This window comes from Bufo gargarizans, chromosome 2, assembly GCF_014858855.1.
Source record: "Bufo gargarizans isolate SCDJY-AF-19 chromosome 2, ASM1485885v1, whole genome shotgun sequence".
Classification (NCBI taxonomy): Eukaryota; Metazoa; Chordata; class Amphibia; order Anura; family Bufonidae; genus Bufo; species Bufo gargarizans.
Genome location: NC_058081.1, coordinates 89,464,594 through 89,485,222, shown reverse-complemented (window position 1 = coordinate 89,485,222; position 20,629 = coordinate 89,464,594). Strand labels below are relative to the sequence as shown.

At 43.5% G+C, this 20,629-nt stretch overlaps 1 protein-coding gene across 13 annotated transcripts in view; it reads left to right on the top strand.

Annotated features, from left to right (window-relative positions):
- Nucleotides 1-20,629, top strand: part of AAK1 (AP2 associated kinase 1) — a 121,465-nt gene that overhangs the window by 33,785 nt on the left and 67,051 nt on the right. For all 13 annotated transcript variants that reach the window (XM_044279272.1, XM_044279273.1, XM_044279274.1 and 10 more), the window contains exons 2-5: nt 1,920-2,038; nt 4,720-4,828; nt 5,668-5,810; nt 20,411-20,532. In XM_044279272.1, the coding sequence (XP_044135207.1) occupies nt 1,920-2,038; nt 4,720-4,828; nt 5,668-5,810; nt 20,411-20,532 (493 nt within the window). The remainder of the gene's footprint in view (nt 1-1,919; nt 2,039-4,719; nt 4,829-5,667; nt 5,811-20,410; nt 20,533-20,629) is intronic.

Sequence of the window (20,629 nt, the reverse complement as noted above, 5' to 3'; positions counted from 1 at the left end):
ATAGACAAACGCCCATTGAACTATATGGGTGGGCCCATACTGTACTTCGGTGTACCTCTTTCCTGGCCATTCATTTGCTTTACACTCTTCTCTGGAGCCCTGACTTCCTGTTTTTAAAGGGAACCTGTCATCAACTTTATGCTGACATCACTGAGGGCAGCATAAATTAGTGACAGAAATGCTGATGTCAGCGGTATGTCACTCATGAGCTAAAATAAGTGGTTGCTGAGAGCCAGCATCATAATCATTGCAGCTCAAAAGAGTCAAATCTACCTGAGAAGAGTCCTGGTTATTCATAATCTCCTGCTCTCTCCCCCATCTGCTGATGATTGGCAGTTCTCTCCTCGAGAGAAAGGGAGAAAACTAGGTAGAAGACTGTCAGCCATCAGCAGGTGGGCAGGAGAGCAGGAATTCATGAATAACCAGGACTCTTCTCAGGTGGCCGGGACTTTTCCAGGCCCAGTCTGCAATGATTGTAATGTTTGTTCTCGGCAACCACTTACTTTTAACTTTTAAATGACAGACCGTTGAAATCAACTCACCTGTCTCTACTTTATTCTGCCGTTAGTATGGACTACATAAAGTTGATAACAGGTTCCCTTTAAGGAGTCACAAGTTTGGTGATACCTCTGTCATGCTGCATTCAGACCACCATGTTTACACGTGGGTAAAAGCGAGCTTAACTTAACGCCTATCCACCAGACTGAAAGCTGCACTCCATGATGTCCATGTGTCCTAATAGGATAGGTTAAAGACTTTCACGTAGCGTTGGAATGGTACCGGAGGAGATGACCCTGAGGTCCCGTCTTCCATCTATATGTAGAACATGTTCGCGTGCCGTAGCGTTTGCTATCTGAGAGTTTTCCCATTGACTATATTTATCACCTCTTCACAGGATCAGAGATAAACGCGTGATCATTGGGGGACTGACCGCTAGGACCCCAGCCAATCACAGGAACAAGAAGTGAAGGGAGAGTTGGTGGGAATGCATGACCACTGCTTCATTCACTATGGGACTGCTGACTAAAGCTCTTGGTTAGATCACCAGTCCCATAGAAGCGAATGGAACAGTATTCACGTATGCGCGGTACCTCTGCATTCATATATGGGATACAGTGACCCCCCCCCCCATTGTCTTGAGGGATGGAGGTCCCAGCTATCAGATCCCCAGCGATCATACAGTTATCATCTATCCTGCATTGATGATTAATCTTAGTAATGGAGAAAACACTAAATACTGTAGTTTAACCACCTAACAGTTTTTCCTGAGCTCTACACTGGGTTTGAGGAAAGTGCTTAACAGTTCAGTCAGGAGTGAAAGCAGTGAAACTTTCAGCTGCATTCACTGCCAAACAGCTATATCTCCCGATGTAGAGGAGATGCTGTGATTCTGGTCTTGTTTGAAAGCTTGAAATGTCAGCTTTTAAATAAAACCAGGTTCATATTTCTTGCTACCAGTCATGAACGCTGTAAATAAATCCCACAGATGCTAAATTTGCAGTTTCTATTTTTATAATGTGTGTGTATATGTATGTGTGTGTGTATATGTATATGTGTATATGTGTGTGTGTGTGTGTGTGTATATATATATATATATATATATATATATATATATATATATATTACACTATATGTGACACTAAAGGTGACTGTTTTGGGGAGTTTTATTTTTTTCCAACTTTGATGTGACTTTTAGGAGGTTAATTGGCCTCGGGTGCCTTTTCCTGGGCTTTTGTGGCCCATCATTGTATTACGGCATAGGGGTGCTGGTACGGTGTCCCTGGTGCTCTGGTGGGCCAGTTACTTTAAACATGAGAAATTTATGACCATTGTGCCTATAAATAACATATAAAACGGACGCTACAGGATTTAGATATTATTGGTGTTGGTACTAATGTTTGTCTTCTGTCTTCGAACAGGTGGCTTTGCCTTGGTCTTCCTTGTCCGTACCAGTAATGGGATGAGACGGGCTGTCAAGCGCCTGTATGTGAATAGTGAACACGACCTTCAGGTTTGCAAGCGAGAGATTCAGATCATGGTAAGAAATGGCGGATAGTGCGGTGTGACCTCTCACAGCCATGCATCCATTAATAACCTGCCAGACTATAGTCACCTTTTCGTTCCCCCCACTCCCTAATGTTGGAGGGCTGTGTTTGCCTCTATTAAATCATCATTCTGAATGATGCAAATACTTCAAATGCCAGAAACCAAGTGACAACACAGTTATGTAATGTGGTCATAGGCACACCGGCCAATACAAACAGTAACCTGCCTCTAATCTTATCTGGGGTTACCAAGTGGTCACGCTCCTTCCCCATTCAGACAATGCCATCGCCTTGTCGTAGTGATTTCGTGCTCTAGTGCCTGACATTGCTGTGAAAAATCTTTGCGACTGTTAGAGGGGTATTCCGGATTCCGAAGTTTTTATGATGAAAAATGATACCGTTTTTTTTTTCCCCCATCTACTTTATATATTTGTTCCTTATTGTTAGATCTCTGCTTGCTTTCATTGTTGGAATTTCGGTGGATAGAAATCTCTCCTTGGTCATGTGATGGGCTTGCAGTTGCCTTATACCATTATTGTGAAAAACGTCCTTATATGAGGAATTACACTTATATCCTGAAACCGGAATACCCCTTTAATGAACAAAAATCTATATATGAAAATGTTGATTATTATTGGTGTTAGGCCACATTTACACGACTGTTGTTTGGGCCGTGTGCTGTCCGCATCCGTTGCTCCATTCTGTGGCTCCGCAAAAAAAATAGAACATGTCCCATTCTTGTCCGTTTTGTGGACAAGAATAGGCATTTCTATTATGGTCGGGCTATTCCTTTCCGCAAATTGCGGAACGCACGCAGCGGCATCCGTGTTTTGTGGATCTGCAATTTGCGTGTAGCCGTAATCTGTGTATCTATGGACATGTATATTGGGGGTGATATATCAAATCAGGCGTAGTTGCCCATAGCAATGAGACAATTACAGTAAGTACTCGTAGGAATTTGGGGATACAGATGAAAACGGTGGCTCTTTATTGGCAGAATTTACATGTCACAGACATATGTCAGGAGATGGTGGGTGACCTTGATCTCCATTTACCATACTGGAAGGTCATGGTGAAGCACTCATACATATTTCCAGCTAGTTACAGATTCCTGTCCTGAGGTTTCTGCTCTAACAGTATTAGACATTCCCATTCACCAGCTTGGGGGTCCGAGCTCGCTGACCACACATCTGACGTCTTTGTGTTACATTGGGAGATATCTTAATGGAACCCTGTACCAGAGAATGTACACCTATAAACATTATTTACCCCAAGAATATGTATATTGCTATAAGGATGTGTTCACGTGATGGATTTCGAAAAGCCACCTAAAAAATTCAGTGCAAAATCCACGTTTTGTTATTTCCAGTGCTTTTTTTTTTTTTTTTTTTTTTTTTTTTTTTTTTTTTTTTTTTTTTAATACAAAACTGCATTTTCAGCCTTTGGTTTTTGGTACAGATCTGCACCAGAAAATGTGCAGACTTAATTTCAATGGGATTCCCTCTTAATAATGGTGGCTTATCTCTGACAGTCCATGTGCCATAACTGGCTGGCAGAAAGGGCCGTGGTTCTGCAAGTAGCACCATGTCCCATTTATTATTTAGCAGACACAGCTGTATTGAGTCTACTAGGCATAAGGCATTTGACAGAGACCCTTTAAAAAGACCCTTTCTTCAGAATTGTTTATTGAAGATAACAGAAAACAATCTTATTTTTGAATTTTGGGCTGTTTTTCTATTTTTGTTTTCGGCAGTACTGATTGAAAATGAAATATAAAATACTGTCCTTCTGTAACAGTCTGCACAGAGCAATACAGTTATACTGATAGATAATCCATTATTGAATTTACTTCTGCTGTAAGGGAAAGATGTTATCTGTTAATAAAATAGTAGGTGTAGGACTGGGATAACAGTATGACACCTCTATTACTCTTTTCCTAGGCCCACCGAAGAGCATTGTACTTATCAGTGAAATGTATGATGCTCTCATTTCCCTTACCTCTGTGGTCACAGTGAATGTTCTGAGAGAGTCAAGTGAAGCTATCAAAGGAGGTGGTTAAAGGGGTTTTCTGAGACTTAAATACTGATGACCTATCCTCTGGATGGATCATCCGTATATGATCGGTGGGGGTCCAACACCTGGGACCACCGCCAATCAGCTGTTTGAGAAGGCAGCGGCGCTCACAGTGACGACATATTTATTGGTCACATGGCCTAGGTGCAGCTCTGACCCATAGAAATGAATGGGGCTGAGTTGCGATACCAAGCACAGGCGCTATACTATGTGTGTTTACTGTGCTTGGTGAGAAGGGAGAAGGCCGCAGCACTCGTGAGCGCGGGTGCCTTCTCAAACAGCTGATCGTCAGGGGTCCCGGGTGTCGGACCCCCACCGATCAGATACTGATGACTTATCCAGAAGATAGGTCATCAGTATTTAAGTTCTCAGAAAATCTGTTTAAACATCCAGGACAGGAAGTATAATACATGGAGTGACTTCAAAAATTATATCCAAAAACCATCTATTTAAAATAAAAAAATGAAATAGAATATTCCCATATAGGCTGTTACTATGTTTGTGTCCCTTTTAGGTACTAGGAATCGGGGACTATGTCTGATTTCATGTGGATAGTCCATGCAGTTTCTTGCAGTCCTTACTAATGCTGTTTTGTTTGCAGAGGGATCTCTCAGGGCACAAGAACATTGTCGGGTACATAGACTCCAGCATCAATTCTATGAGCAATGGGGATGTATGGGAAGTACTTATCCTCATGGATTTCTGCCGAGGTGAGGCTAAGGGAATGGTCTTCATGTTTTATGGGGGTTTTGTCACAACTCTGATTGTCGAAGAACAGTTAAATGCAAGCACTATTAGGCAATAAATCTCTGGCTAAATTTTGAATAACCCCTTTGTCTATGAGCTGATATGAGAATGCTGCTGCCAACCATGTTTTGTGCTTCCTATAGTGTCTATATTGGTACAGGCACGCGTAGAACTGCACAGCTATCGACTATTTTTGTAATGGAGTATTCTATCGATTTAATCCAACAATTAATCGAGTACTCTAATAACAAAAAACTAATTAAAAGAACGTTTTTCTTTATAAAAACTCATCAGCCCCCCCAGTGCCATCAGCTGCTGCCCCCCCAGTGCCACCATCTCTCCCTCCTAACCATGTCCCCAGCGCCAGTACTTGCCTTTCCTGTAGGGGCGCCGCTCCACAGCTCCTCCATCTTCTCCGCGCGCTGCACTGTCGTCCTGATGTCGCACAGCGTCAGGTCATAGTGCACGTAGGATACAGTGCAGCACAGTACAGGCCGCCGGGTGACCACGGTGAGTAATAGCAGGCGCTTCACATCCCAGAGGAGACACATAATGGGTAAATAGACTCTGTTCATTTGAATGTATCAGATACTTATAGGCACTTGCACTTTAATATTATGTATAATGGGGATTGAGTCACCAGTTGTGTCTCCTGATGTGGATGTCGCCTTTTCCTGCACTTGGTTTCATGTATGAATTGTTATTTATAAATTGTGTCAATAAATTATATTTATATTTCATGCGGTCTGGTAATTTTTATTGGCATATACCTTTTAACATTACTAATTTCTACTTTCTGCAGGAGGGCAGGTGGTAAATCTAATGAATCAGCGTTTACAGACTGGATTTACAGAGAACGAGGTGCTGCAGATCTTTTGCGACACATGCGAAGCAGTGGCTCGTCTTCATCAGTGCAAAATTCCTATTATCCATCGGGATCTAAAGGTAATCTTTTACTTCCCTGTTCCCTAGAGTTAATTGGTGCCATCATCCTAGCAAGGGGAGATGAAGCCATTGTGTTTCTTGTATTGTCGGATTCAGGTTGATTCTGTCTCTGTCTAAGGAAAGAAGTGAAGATGATGATGATCTAAAGCTGGCCATGTACTTTAATGTTGGCAGGACGGGCCGAGCATCTAATACTGTATATATGGGGGTCGCCTGACTATTCCTGGACAGCAGGCATTAGTAGGAAGAATGAGTGGACAGTTGTATTTCAACATTCACAATCCTATAGTTCTCCTGCACACTCAGCCGAGCATGCCTGTCTATGTGGGGCTGGCCCTTTTCAGAGATTAGGCACATTCTGCATGTCCACACTGTCTGGATACCATTGCTGGGCTTTACTGACTTAAGCAGCAGCACTCAGCAGCGTGGAGGTGAGGAAAGCAGAAGAGGATCCAGCACTAACCTAGATCAGTGGAAGCTGAGGATCGGCTGTTTCGCCACATACATTTTCTGAATCCGCCTAGTTACGAGCATATATTTTTGCTGCTGTAACATTGTCCCTGCTCATTGGACAGCGTCTGAGGAGAAAAGTCCCTGTAAATGCCCCCTTGGACAACCACAGCCCTATTTACATGTCGGATGTGAAACGGAGCTGAGCAGATCCCATTGACTATAATGGCACCTGTTCGGTTTCCGTCTGAGAGAACACTTTTTTTAGAGAGAGAAAAAAGTGAATGCACACAGGACTTTTCTTTCCGCTGTCTTGGATTAAAACTGTGATTGAGGCCCCAAACAGAGTGTCTAGCACCGCAGATGTGAACATGCCCTTATTTGCCAGAGTGAAAACTATAGTAATTATTTTATTTTATTTTATAAAATGTGGATAGTAACATCACCAAAAATAAATAAAAAATATGTTCAGCATAGAACTTTTAGATCATTTTCTGATAACACATTCCCTTTAAAGGTAATGTCACAGTAACCTGGACTATTATCAGCAGTAATTCATGAGTAGTACTGCAGATAAGGAGTCCAGACCACCAATTTTTTATTTCCTATTGCTCCCCCTTCCCCCTCTGTCCGCAGTCAAAGCTGCTCTGAAATACAGTCTGGACTGCTGTGCTGTGCTAACATAACGGAGAGGACTTGTGCGCATGTACAGCAGTCCTCACAATGAATTTCAGCCCAGCCTTAAAGGGATTCTGTCACCAGTTTTTGACCCCCACATTCAAAAATATGGTTATGTGCATGGAGCCCTTGTGATTCCTAATGTGGTCTTATAAGCTAAATCTGTAGGCTCATTTAGTGTAAAAAACGTTTTCATGTCTTTCAGATGCCGCCCGCACCCGCCGCCGTTGGTGCCCAGCTCCTCCTTTGCTGTCATCAGCGCCGCCTCAGAATCATTTGCTACTCCTCCGGCTCTCCCTCACTCCCCCCTCCTTCTTCTCTAACATCCCGCGCGTGCGCACAGGCCTGTGCCTGATGCGCCCGTGCGGACTTCTCCGTTCGGCTTCACTGAGCAAAGTGCACATGCGCCGGCACTTCGCTCAACCTCCCGATGACGGCAGCCTTCAGGTCATCGGGAGGTTGAGCGATGTGCTGGCGCATGCGCACTTCGCTCAGTGAAGCCGAATGGAGAAGTCCGCACGGGCGCATCAGGCACAGGCCTGTGCGCACGCGCGGGATGTTAGAGAAGAAGGAGGGGGGAGTGAGGGAGAGCCGGAGGAGTAGCAAATGATTCTGAGGCGGCGCTGATGACAGCAAAGGAGGAGCTGGGCACCAAAGGCGGCGGGTGCGGGCGGCATCTGGAAGACATGAGCAACCTCCTGGGCACCTTACCGAGATGAATGACAGGTTAGATAAAAAGTTTTTTACACTAAATGAGCCTACAAATTTAGCTTACAAGACCACATTAGGAATCACAAGGGCTCCATGCACATAACCATATTTTTGAATGTGGGGGTCAAAAACTGGTGACAGAATCCCTTTAAACTCTGATAGTGGGGTAATAGGGGGTAGTAGGAAAATATAAAATAGTGATCCTCTTTCAATAGAGAAACTCCTTATCTGCAGTTTTACTCATGTATTACTACAGATAATAGTCTTAAGTTCCTGGTTTCCTTTGAATATACTTCCAGTCTTTGCCTACATCTGATCTAGATCCTTATCATTAGTGTATGTGTAGTTTTCATAGAGGGAATACACAAGCATTAGCCAGTGTACACACACGTTCCTGCAATCTCTGCTTCTAAACAAACCTGTTCCTTCATTTGGAGCATTAAAGTGGTTATGCAGCTTTTACTAAGAAGGCCTTCACTAGCTGATTGTAGGGGGTTGTACACCCTGCACCCCTGATGGAGTTACACCCAAACAGCTGATCGGTAGAGGTGCATGGTGTTGGACCCCCGCCAATCAGCTAGTGCTGGTCTATCTTGAGGACGGGACGATACAGCGGGCAATTGTCTAGAAGGAAGCCTTTCTTTCCAGCAATCCCCTGCTTGTCAGTGAAGGAGAGCACTGCATTACATGTCCGCCACAGTATGCGGGAGGTGCGATCGCTAATGCCATCACTCGTCCCCTAGTTGTTTGCCGGCAGCACAAGCTGTTTACACAGCACAATCCGCTGCCAGCAAACGATAATTTATGTGCCTACACAAACGATCGAATTACCCGACGAACAAGCGTTTAACTCACTTATCTGGTAATCGTTGGCACGAGCGTTCCTATGAATGCTTGTTAGTGATTATCTTTTTCTTTAGTGAAAATAATATTTTCTCTTGATTTGTTAAGGCAAGGGCTATAGGGTGACACTTGTCGCGGACAGGATCGCTGAGCAGCGGTGATACCATAGAAATTAATGGGATCGCCGCAGCAGTCGCAAGAAATCCAGCTGTGTTGGACATCTTGAGACTGCCGCAGCGATCCCATTCATTTCTATGGTATCGCCACGGCAGTCGCAATATATCAAACACGGCTGGATTTCTTGCGACTGCTGCGGTGATCCCATTTATTTCTATGGGATCACCGCTACTCAGCGATCCTGGCCGCGACCAGTGTCACCCTATAGCCCTTTTACACAGGTGTTTGAGTTTCAGTTCCCATTTTACTCGTAAAACACAAGCTGTAAAGATACGGTATTATATGTAATATACAATGGAGAACTTAAAATCACAGTGGCATACAACTAAAGCTCTGTTCACATTTCGTTATTTTTTTATTTGACTTCGACAGAAGGCAAAAATAAGGTGTGACTAGCACGTTAAAGGAATTATCCCATGAAAATTAATTTCCATGATAGGTGGTCCATATTAGATTGTGAAGGACACCTTCTAACCTAGCGTGCCCCTCTCCCCTTCCCTCTGTTCCTGGGCGATGTCCTGAAAATGAGGAGTCCTCTTTTTAATGAGATCATTTTTCTTTTAACACATAAGTACAAAACAACAGTTAACCTCTCCATCAGCTGCTTCATCCAGTGATCACCTATGCGCAGTCCTACTTCTCTGATCTAGGCTGACTACTCTCATGGTGTCTACTATCCATGATCTCGTCAAGCCCTCGGAGGCTAAACCGGATTTTACTGTCCAATTCTCCCACTGTTTCAGGGATTTTTTAAGTGTACCTCTTCTCAGGTAGAGTCCCCTTTCCAACCGAATTAGATAGTTTACAGCCCCTATCAATTCTTGCTTATTTGGACCAATTGATTGTATCCATTATTTCACAATCAGTTTCCTTGAACAATACAGAATTTTCACTATTGCCAACCTACACCCCTCCATTACTGCTAGATCCTGAGTGTGGCCCAGTATACCAACCACTGGGTTCCTAGGAACTTCAATATTGTACACGGTATCTACCATACTGAACGCTTTCGACCAGTAGGCACCTAATCCTATGCAGGAGCCATCCTATGAATAAGATCTGCCTCTGTACAGCGAGGGCAGTTGGTGCTGGGTCGGATCCCCATCCTATGGAGCATTAGGGGTGTTCTATACACTCTATGTAACAGGAATAGTTGTGATCGATGCTGGACCTCACTGATGGACAACAATGGTGTATTTTCCAGGATGGCTTGCCAGTGATCAGAAGTTAAAGGTCCCACATCCTTTTCCCATTTTCCTTGTAGGCCAGCTATTAATCCCCCCAACTCCTCTACAAAAGTAACACATAGGCAAATGAGATGAGTTTATAGGAGGCTAATGCCTGCACCACCTGATCGAACAAAGCTGTAAAAGCAATAGATGTAGAGACTTCCTTCTCTTGATATTGCATTGCAAATAGGCATAAAAAACTGACTTTTTCAGTCCATACTCCGACTGGAGTTGCTGAAAGGACTGAAATATCCCTTTTTCAAAAAGCTGGTGCACGTACTTAATCCCCTTTTGCGCCCAGTCCTCAAAGCCTTCCAATTTATACACCTCCCATAAGTATGTATTATGCCACAACGGAGTATATTTAGTACAGCCCTTAATACCCAGCAAGTCTTTACCAGTCCACCACACCTTATGCATAAGCTGGAATGTAGGCAGACTAGGGGAGAATAGTTTAAACGCTTGCGCTTCCAACGCCCCCAACGGAGTGTGGTTCACTATAAGCGACCCGATTATGGACCTCCTGGAGTCCTGCATTGCGTCCTGGTTCCATCCCTGCAAATGTTGGAGCTTCGCAGCCAGAAAATCTGTCCAATGATGCGGCAATGCCACTCCACCTCTGTCCTTAGCAAGCTGCAGCTTATTCAGTTTAATTCTAGATACCCCTTTCCTAAATACTAAGTCTCTAAATGCCCCATCTATCCTTCTAAAGAAGTTCCAGGCAATCCAAACTGGAGCATTGTGCAGAATCTACAGCAGTTGGGGCATTATTATCTTGCTCAGGTTCGCTCTACCTATCGTAGAAATCGGTAGCTTACTCGATGCCTATATTTTATGTTTGATCCTATCCAAAATGGTTATTAAATTGAGCTCCATATAGTCCTTAACATCCCTTGTGACCCACACTCCCCAATACTTAAATTTGGCCACCCATAAAATGGGGATATTCACCAGGCTAGATGGGACCTCTCGAGGAATCGTAGGAAGCAGCGCTGACTTAGACCAGTTAATGGACAACCCCGAAAGTTCCAAAATTATCTATAATCTACAAATAGTTAAAGGTCATCAGCATTTAAAGCCACTCGTTCCTCTCCCTGCTCATACTTGAACCCCTGAATTTCCTGGGATCCCCTCAAAATGGCCGCCAAAGGTTCTATTGCCACTGCAAAAAGCAATGGGGACAATGGGCACCCCTGCCTAGTACCCCTCTCTAATTTAATTATTCAATTTAATCCTAGCAGTGGGAGCAGCATACAAAAGTCAGACCCAGGCTATGAAAGACGACCCAAATCCCATGTGTTTTTTTTTTTTTTTTTTTAAGGACAGCCCATAAGTATCTCCATTCTACGCTATCAAACGCCTTGGCGGCGTCCAATGATAGCACCGCCTTATCAGCTAGATCACCTGGGGCCACCTGGAGATTTAAATAGTCTCTCCTCAGTTTGATAGCGGTGGACTTCGCCGGCATAAATCCAGACTGATCCGGCATTTCTCCAATATTCCATGAATATTATCTATAGTCCTGCCCTCTTGATTTTGTAAGCACGACACGTACAGTACAGACCAAAAGTTTGGACACACCTTCTCATTCAAAGAGTTTTCTTTATTTTCATAACTATGAAAATTGTAGATTCACACTGAAGGCATCAAAACTATGAATTAACACATATGGAATTACGGTATATACATAACAAAAAAGTGTGAAACAACTGAAAATATGTCATATTCTAGGTTCTTCAAAGTAGCCACCTTTTGCTTTGATTACTGCTTTGCACACTCTTGGCATTCTCTTGATGAGCTTCAAGAGGTAGTCATCTGAAATGGTCTTCTAACAGTCTTGAAGGAGTTCCCAGAGATGCTTAGCACTTGTTGGCCCCTTTTGCCTTCACTCTGCGGTCCAGCTCACCCCAAACCATCTTGATTGGGTTCAGGTCCGGTGACTGTGGAGGCCAGGTCATCTGGCGCAGCACCCCATCACTCTCCTTCATGGTCAAATAGCCCTTACACAGCCTGGAGGTGTGTTTGGGGTCATTGTCCTATTGAAAAATAAATGATGGTCCAACTAAACGCAAACCGGATGGAATAGCATGCCGCTGCAAGATGCTGTGGTAACCATGCTGGTTCAGTATGCCTTCAATTTTGAATAAATCCCCAACAGTGTCACCAGCAAAGCACCCCCACACCATCACACCTCCTCCTCCATGCTTCACGGTGGGAACCAGGCATGTAGAGTCCATCCGTTCACCTTTTCTGCGTCGCACCAAGACACGGTGGTTGGAACCAAAGATCTCAAATTTGGACTCATCAGACCAAAGCACAGATTTCCACTGGTCTAATGTCCATTCCTTGTGTTTTTTAGCCCAAACAAGTCTCTTCTGCTTGTTGCCTGCCCTTAGCAGTGGTTTCCTAGCAGGTATTCTACCATGAAGGCCTGATTCACACAGTCTCCTCTTAGCAGTTGTTCTAGAGATGTGTCTGCTGATGGAACTCTGTGTGGCATTGACCTGGTCTCTAATCTGAGCTGCTGTTAACCTGCAATTTCTGAGGCTGGTGACTCGGATGAACTTATCCTCCGCAGCAGAGGTGACTCTTGGTCTTCCTTTCCTGGGGCGGTCCGCATGTGAGCCAGTTTCTTTGTCGTGCTTGATGGTTTTTGTGACTGCACTTGGGGACACTTTCAAAGTTTTCCCAATTTTTCGGACTGACTGACCTTCATTTCTTAAAGTAATGATGGCCACTCGTTTTTCTTTACTTAGCTGCTTTTTTCTTGCCATAATACAAATTCTAACAGTCTATTCAGTAGGACTATCAGCTATGTATCCACCTGACTTCTCCACAATGCAACTGATGGTCCCAACCCCATTTATAAGGCAAGAAATCCCACTTATTAAACCTGACAGGGCACACCTGTGAAGTGAAAACCATTTCAGGTGACTACCTCTTGAAGCTCATCAAGAGAATGCCAAGAGTGTGCAAAGCAGTAATCAAAGCAAAAGGTGGGTACTTTGAAGATTTTAGAATTTGACATATTTTCAGTTGTTTCACACTTTTTTGTAATGTATATAATTCCACATGTGTTAATTCATAGTTTTGATGACTTCAGTGTGAATCTACAATTTTCATAGTCATGAAAATAAAGAAAACTCTTTGAATGAGAAGGTGTGTCCAAACTTTTGGTCTGTACTGTATGTAGACCCCTGTTGAGCCTTAGCTATCATCGTCAGCATATGCCCTGCCTTCTCTCCCTCCTCATAGTATTGCTGTTTTAGAAAAGACCACTTATTAGAAGCCTGTTCCAGGGGTCCCCATGTCTGAATTGAGTGGTAACGCTCATTGATCCACCCTTCCATTCACTTATATGGGACTGATGGATAGGTGATGAATAATCTTTATGGGATAATCCCTTTAACAAACTAAATGGAAGGTAAACTCAGTGCCTTATGATTCATTGTTATTTCTCACTAAGGCAATCCCTACTAAGGCAATCCCTTTCTATATGGTCACCATAGAGAATATTATATTTGCTCAAGACCTCCCAAATGAGCCACAGTGTGACGCCGCTCACAAAGAGTGACTCACAATGGCGGACCCGGCTTGTGCATGTATTGCATTAACAGGTATTTATGAACAGCCGCCATAAATGTCCCCTGTGGTGACCGCTGCATGGGGAGTAGTTGTCTGGCTTGCTGATTCTGGATGCACTGCAAGCAATCGTTTTAGACAAAATCTTTAGAAACATTGCATCTGCTTGTGACTTGGGCTACGTTCACATTTGCTGCGTCGGGGTCTTGTTGCAGTTTCCTTAAAAAGTGCCCCGACATAATGGCTCAGTGTGCTATTTCATCCAGCAAAATGATGGACACAGAACAGAAACCTGGTTGAAATGACAGAAGTACTGAAGCAGATATGAAGGAAGCCTTATAGTCGTATATTGTTGTAGGGTTTTGTGCGTGTCACTAGTGGTATGTTATATGGACTTTTCTACGTATTCTGCTTGTAGATGTTCCTTCAACCCTAACACTTGGTATCTCTGTCGGCCAGGGTCCTCTCAGTCACTCGTCTTCCAGTAGTCATTTTTTTTGCCATCCTAATTCCCTTTATTTACGGCTTCTAAACTTGGAAAGCTGTCATCCCAGCGGGAGATTAACAGGTCCAATCCGTGGTGGATTAATACATTAATCCTTTGCTCTCTGTAAGTGCTATGGGCTTGGATCAGCTTTCCTGGAATGTGATACTGGCGTTGCGGTTTCGTTTCCTATTGACTCACTATGGGCCAGTTTTCAGGTCGTCCTATTTGTCAGTGACACGGGTAGGACATGGGGTGAATACATAGCGAGTGTATGTAAGCCTCCATTAGAGCCACGTGTGTAGACATGGATTGTAGCATGCATATATCTACAGGCGACTCATCTTTCATAGGCAGGATGACATTCCAAGGATGTATACAGCATAGAACCAATGCTGATATTTACTACATTAATACTACTATTACAGGCTTCTTCTGTTATTTCCATTAGGTATAGTCCTCACGGGTGGTTTTAGGATAAGCAGCATTAATGTGGTGAGGAGGGGTGACCTGGGAGATGATATGGAATGTCCTTGTGGGATCAGCCTCCGTAGATGATGTTCATGGATATGCATGTCTTCTAGAATGGCGCTGGATGCTGCCATATAAAGTACCATCAGCATATTGGGCTGTGACACTGACAGCCCTACCCTAGCAAGGAGCTAAGACTGGTTGGCACATTTAGGATTTAGGTGTGGATTTGTGCCTAAATGTTGCCACCATTACAACTCACTGGGGTATCATATGTGCCGTTGCCATGCTCTGGAGAAATTATGGACCCCCTCAAGTCCTGACTTAGGCCTCTCAGCCAGTTAAGCCAGAACTCTCTGCTCTGTGCTGATGAGGGGCATTCACCCTGAAAAAGCTGTCTGCAGATGAGATGCTGGCTTATTTAATATTCGAGTCATATCGCAAGGCCTATTTAAAGGGCTGAACATTGACTTATAGGATAGCTGCCTTACATCTGGTGGCATTAGACGCAGAGCTTGTTAAGGCCTCATTTGCATCTCTTCCCAGAATTCCAGAGGAGCATGTATGGCCTATAAGTCTCCTCACGCCGATTAAGGCGCTCTCTCCCCAAGGAGAGAGAGTACCCTGCAAATCTGTAAAAATTATGCATGGATTTTTGTCCGTGGCATGAAAAAAATACATCTGTGAATTTTGCAGAGAGAAGCTGCAAAGCGGCTCCATAAATCGACAACTGATCCTGATGTAGGTAAAGGAAGAGGTAAAAAGATACAGAAGAGAAAGCAGCAATGATGCTGTGTCTCTTTGCAATCTATGTAGACAATGCGTTAATCTTGTCTTTCGGCATTCAGTTGCCTTCATATACGTACATTTACTGTGACAGATGTGGTTTCCCGCCTGGTGAATAAGTGCTTATCCTTGGCAGTGAAATGCTGTCTCATTATAAAGGTGGATGCCACATCTCCAAATAGACATAAACCGATCAATAGTTAAAGGTGCCTGGGGAGCAAAGAACTATGTAAGGAAAAGGGGCGCTGGAGGGCACCGAGGTTTATTATTAAGCATACCACACCATCGTCGTCTTTGGCTCTGCAAGTGGTGCAAAACATGGCTGACATACTTGTAAAGTTATCAAAGCAGAATAGGTTAGAGCATAACAGAAGATAGTAGTGCTATAGTCTCCAGCCTATACCTGCTTACAGTGCATGGGGATGGGTGACAGATGTAATGTGGGGGTTTAAAGAGGCTCTGGGGCTGGGGTGGGATAGAATTGGATAGAGATTAGGAAGGGGCAGCAGATGAATAGTGAGATAGAGAATAGTTGGGGGAATGTAGACTGAGTGGAGGATCTGGGTTGAGGTAGAGACTGAGTGGAGGCTGTAGGTTGAGGGAATAAAGGCCAATTGAAGGCTCTGGGGTGGCGGTGGGGGTGGAGACCACGTGGAGGCTCTGGGGTGGGGGTGGATAGAGACCACGTGGAGGCTCTGGGGTGGGGGTGGATAGAGACCACGTGGAGGCTCTGGGGTGGGGGTGGATAGAGACCACGTGGAGGCTCTGGGGTGGCGGTGGATAGAGACCACGTGGAGGCTCTGGGGTGGCGGTGGATAGAGACCACGTGGAGGCTCTGGGGTGGCGGTGGATAGAGACCACGTGGAGGCTCTGGGGTGGCGGTGGATAGAGACCACGTGGAGGCTCTGGGGTGGCGGTGGATAGAGACCACGTGGAGGCTCTGGGGTGGCGGTGGATAGAGACCACGTGGAGGCTTTGGATTGAGAGAATAGAGAGCAAGTGAAGGCCCTGAGGTGGAGGGATAGAGACCTAGTAAAGGCTCTGGGATGAGTGTAAAAGACTGAATGGAGGCTTGGTGAGTGAGGGGAGTTTCTGTGGGTGGAGGGAATAGAGGTCAAGTGGAGGCTCTTTTGGTGGTAGGAGACATAAAAGGCTTTGAGGTAGAACAACTTGTGATGTTTCTACAGTCCTCATTAAATTCATACAATTTATCAATATTTGGTCAGCAAGTCGAATCTGAAGCACCCGCTGAAGGTATTTATTTAAAATAGTACATCCTACGAAAGGTGCCCCAGCCCTCATTAGCAGGCCTCTGGGAACTGATGTATGAGCTTATAGGTTTCTAGTTTAGCAGTATTAATTAAAAGTTTTTAATGTGTCCTGATTATTCTGTATGTTTTGCTTTTCAATTTGCATATACATAATAAAATAATTTGTATAATTTGTTAGAAAAGGCTAGTTATTAATGGAAGCATTACTTTTGTGATTAGGCGCCTAATTACTTGCTACTAAGTGATTATCACAAAGTACAATTAGTCTGTTTGCGGTTCTGTCAATACGAAGGTAATGGAAAGCCCACACTAATCGTGTCAGGTACACGTTAAATGAGGTTATAGTATAGATAAAGTAGCAGGAAACCTGCCTGTAATTATCTTGAATGGAAGTTGCTTGGTGAAAAAACAGCACGGTCAGTGGCGGTAATTGAGGAGGCAATGGAGGCGTTCAACGAAAACAAGTTAGACAAATCTGTCAATGAATTCTAAGTATTTATGTAGACAAACAGGCTTTTCTACAACTGTATTCATAGGAGTAAGCATGCCCTTATATACAAGTATAAAGTCTGCCATTAAGGTAGAAACATGTGAGTGAAAACCGCCAAACAGTACGCAGAACACTTGGGGTATTTTCAGCTGTTAGTTGACAGTGGTTGTCTGCGCTTGGGGATGTAGAACAGAGTTAGGGCTTGTGCACACAACCATATGTATTTTGCAGGATGCAAAAAACGGATCCCCAAAAAATACAGATGACGTCCGTGTGCATTCCGTATTTTGCAGAATGGAACAGTTCTATTCTTGTCCCTAATGCAGACAGTAATAAGACAAGTTCTATATTTCTGTGGAACGGACGTACAAAAACATAATGCACACAGAGTAACTTTAGTTTTTTTTGCGGACCCATTAAAATAGATGGTTCCGTATACGGTCCGCAAAAAAAAAAATGGAACGGGCACAGAAAGAAAATGCGTTCGAGTGCATGAGCCCTTAAGTGAAGACATATTTGTAGAGAGGTCACGTTGTGTATTCACCATGGGCTGTGGTTTCAGCTGTGAGAGAATCACCTGGAATACAATTGAGGTAATTAGTTTTCAAGGCACATTAAACGTGAATGTTTGGATCACATCTAGTGGTCTGAGTTAATGCGTGCTTAAAGGTTATGAACGCCTTCAGGGGCATTTTTATAATTGCATTTGACTCATTTTGGGTTAAAATCAATTGGTCTTTTAAAAAAATGTTCAGCAGTTCTTGTGTTTTTACATTTCAGTCTTGCTGCTGGTTTCACACTCAACCCCTCAGGATGCTGCTCTGACGGCTCGGACATCAGCTGTCCTCCAGGGTCATCTCATAGGATGAATCACAGTTGCACCACCTGCTACTTTGCATAGTACCCGCCTCTAAAGCATCCTAGGGCAGCGCTATAGACCGCCCATCTGGGACGGTAATGTCACCGGGCTCACTGCAAGACGGAAGTCTCCTCTCCTAGCATAGTGATGTGAAGCCTAGTGCGTCCCTGGCAGCAGACAAACAGACCTCAATACAAGGGGGAGCATCGGAAATGCTCCGATGCTCCACTAATACATAGTAAAATAATAAAGAATAGCTTATATCCGGGGTCAGCTCTGAATCCAGACAACCCCTTTAAACACAATACCACATCCTGTGCTCAGATGCATCACATTTTACCTTCTGCTTGTAGTACGGCCTGTTCTTGGAACATTTTTCATATCCTAGTTAATGAGTAGTTGGAACTAATTATTTGGAGTACACACTTTATTTTGCAAAAAGAGTTCGAAGTGTTAAGTCTACCTTCTGTTACTTTATTTTTATTTTTTTACTTGTATTTTTTCATCGCAGTTAGAATCTCCGCTGCCTTCTTCTGGGCTTGAACAAGCTTGAAATATGGCCAACTTTTTCTCTAAGATTGCTCTTACCTTCTACACGCTGAACAAAATATAGTCCTTCAATAACGGAAGCTTCTTTGGATGCAGATTGGTCATGTGTGTCACTTTTGGGTTTAACAATTGGAACCCAGAGTGTAACCCTCCTGAAATTACAAGAGTGCTTGTGAGCCCTTCAGAATTTTCTATATTTCATGTATAAATTTGACGTAAATCTACATTAGATTTTTTACACAAGTCATGAAAGCAGATAATGATAACCAAATCAAACAATTGGGTCAAAAATATTAGATTTGGTCATTTATTTATTGAGAAAAAAAATGAACCAATATCACCTGTCTGTGAGTGGCAAAAGTGTCTTTGCTTTCAATATCTGGTGATGATACAGCACCTCAGACACGTGTTGTTAAAGGGGTTCTCCGGGAATTAAAACAAATGAAAATGCCTAAATATTGCTTTATTATAAATATATTCCCAAATACCTTCCATTAGTTATAATGGCTTTGTCTGGTGTTGTCTGTCTGTTTGGATCAATCGTTAGGGGAAACAGAATAGCCGCCGTCTTATTCGTGCACACACAGCAGGACAAGTAACTTCACAACACTGAACTAAAGAGCTGCCTCATTCTCCTCTCTGGTCTGCTTGTCAGGGATTATGATCCTGAACACAGCTGATAAGATCTTCAGCTGAATCTCTATAGGAATAGAGTTCATGAGGAGACATTAAGTATAGAGAGGATGTGGCTGATGAGCAGCAGCTCTTGTATGTAGTCTCCATTACCATAGTCTGTCCTATCCATCCTCTCTGTGCTTCATGTCTCCTCATGCACTCCATTCCTACAGAGATTCAGCTGAGCACCATACCTGCCCGGTGCCTGCTCTTTAAAATAAATATCGTTGATTGCATACATTTAACCCCTCAGATGCCATGGTAAACTGTGACCACGGCATCTGGTAGGTCAAAAGCCAGGAGTGTGTGCACTGGCTGCCCCTACCGAGGATGCCGCACACTACTTTCTATGGAGAGCCTGCCTGTGGCTTGACTCCATGGGAACATTTATGAAGACCAGTCATTTAGACGCCGGTCTTTGTCCTTCCTGCGCTGGCGGCTTTCCTCCTGAGTTATGTACAGGCGCCGGCCTCTACATAGCTTAGGAGGACTTTACACTTGTCTAAATCTATGCCAGCTCTCTTGCTGACGTTGATTTAGACCATTTTCGAAGCCTAAAACAGGTGTAGAAAATAATAAATGAGATGGGCCTGCTGGCACGCTCTTTTTCCCCACCTATCTCACCTCTCCTTTTGACCTGGCATGAGCGGCGGGAAAAGGGGAAAAAGTCACAGATTGTGGCGCGAATAACCTTTGCGCTGCAATCTGCAACGTGTATACCCCAAAAAGTGTCATATATCTGTTTGGAAATTACTCCCATGGTGTATTTCTCATAGACTCCAGGGCTTCTAATGATTGCTGTTCCCTATGGGAACTAAAAGGAAAAAATGCTTTTTATAAAAAATTAAAATATTTCAGTAACATATGCTATTAATTATTATTTTTTTTTTTTTAAGGGACACCCGTCAGAAACTGGTATTTTTCAGTTCAGTAGTCATAGTTTTTTAAAGAATTGTAGGTATACTGTACTATACTATACCATTGAAAATGATACATATACAAAATATTGCTGTTATCATATTGAGAGGGATCCCAGTTTTATTTTACTGCTGCTGTGCGGGAAAGATGTTATCTGTTAGTATAATATTAGATTAGTAGAATTAGGATAACAGTATGACAGCTCTGTTGTTCTCCTGATAGAGATGTCCACAGAAGTGTATTGCACTAATGTTCTGATTGCGCCACGCATCCCCTTTCCCTCCCTGACTGCAGTAATTCATATGATTGAGAAAGTCAAGCGAGGCTGTTTGGTTTGCTGTGCTAATAATCCAAATAAAGTTGAAGAGTCAGGACAAGAAGTTATCACAGATGGTGATGGATTTTTTTTATTTTTTCATATTTTCAGGTGGAGAATATCCTGCTACATGATCGTGGTCACTATGTGCTGTGTGACTTTGGGAGTGCAACAAATAAATGTCAGAATCCTCAGACTGAAGGTGTCACTGCAGTGGAGGACGAGATTAAAAAGTAAGTATGAGGCTGTATCGGACGTCATCTTACATAATGGAATTGCACTATGGAAGAAAAGGTGGCCTTTACTCATGGGTCAGCACTTGTACAGTAG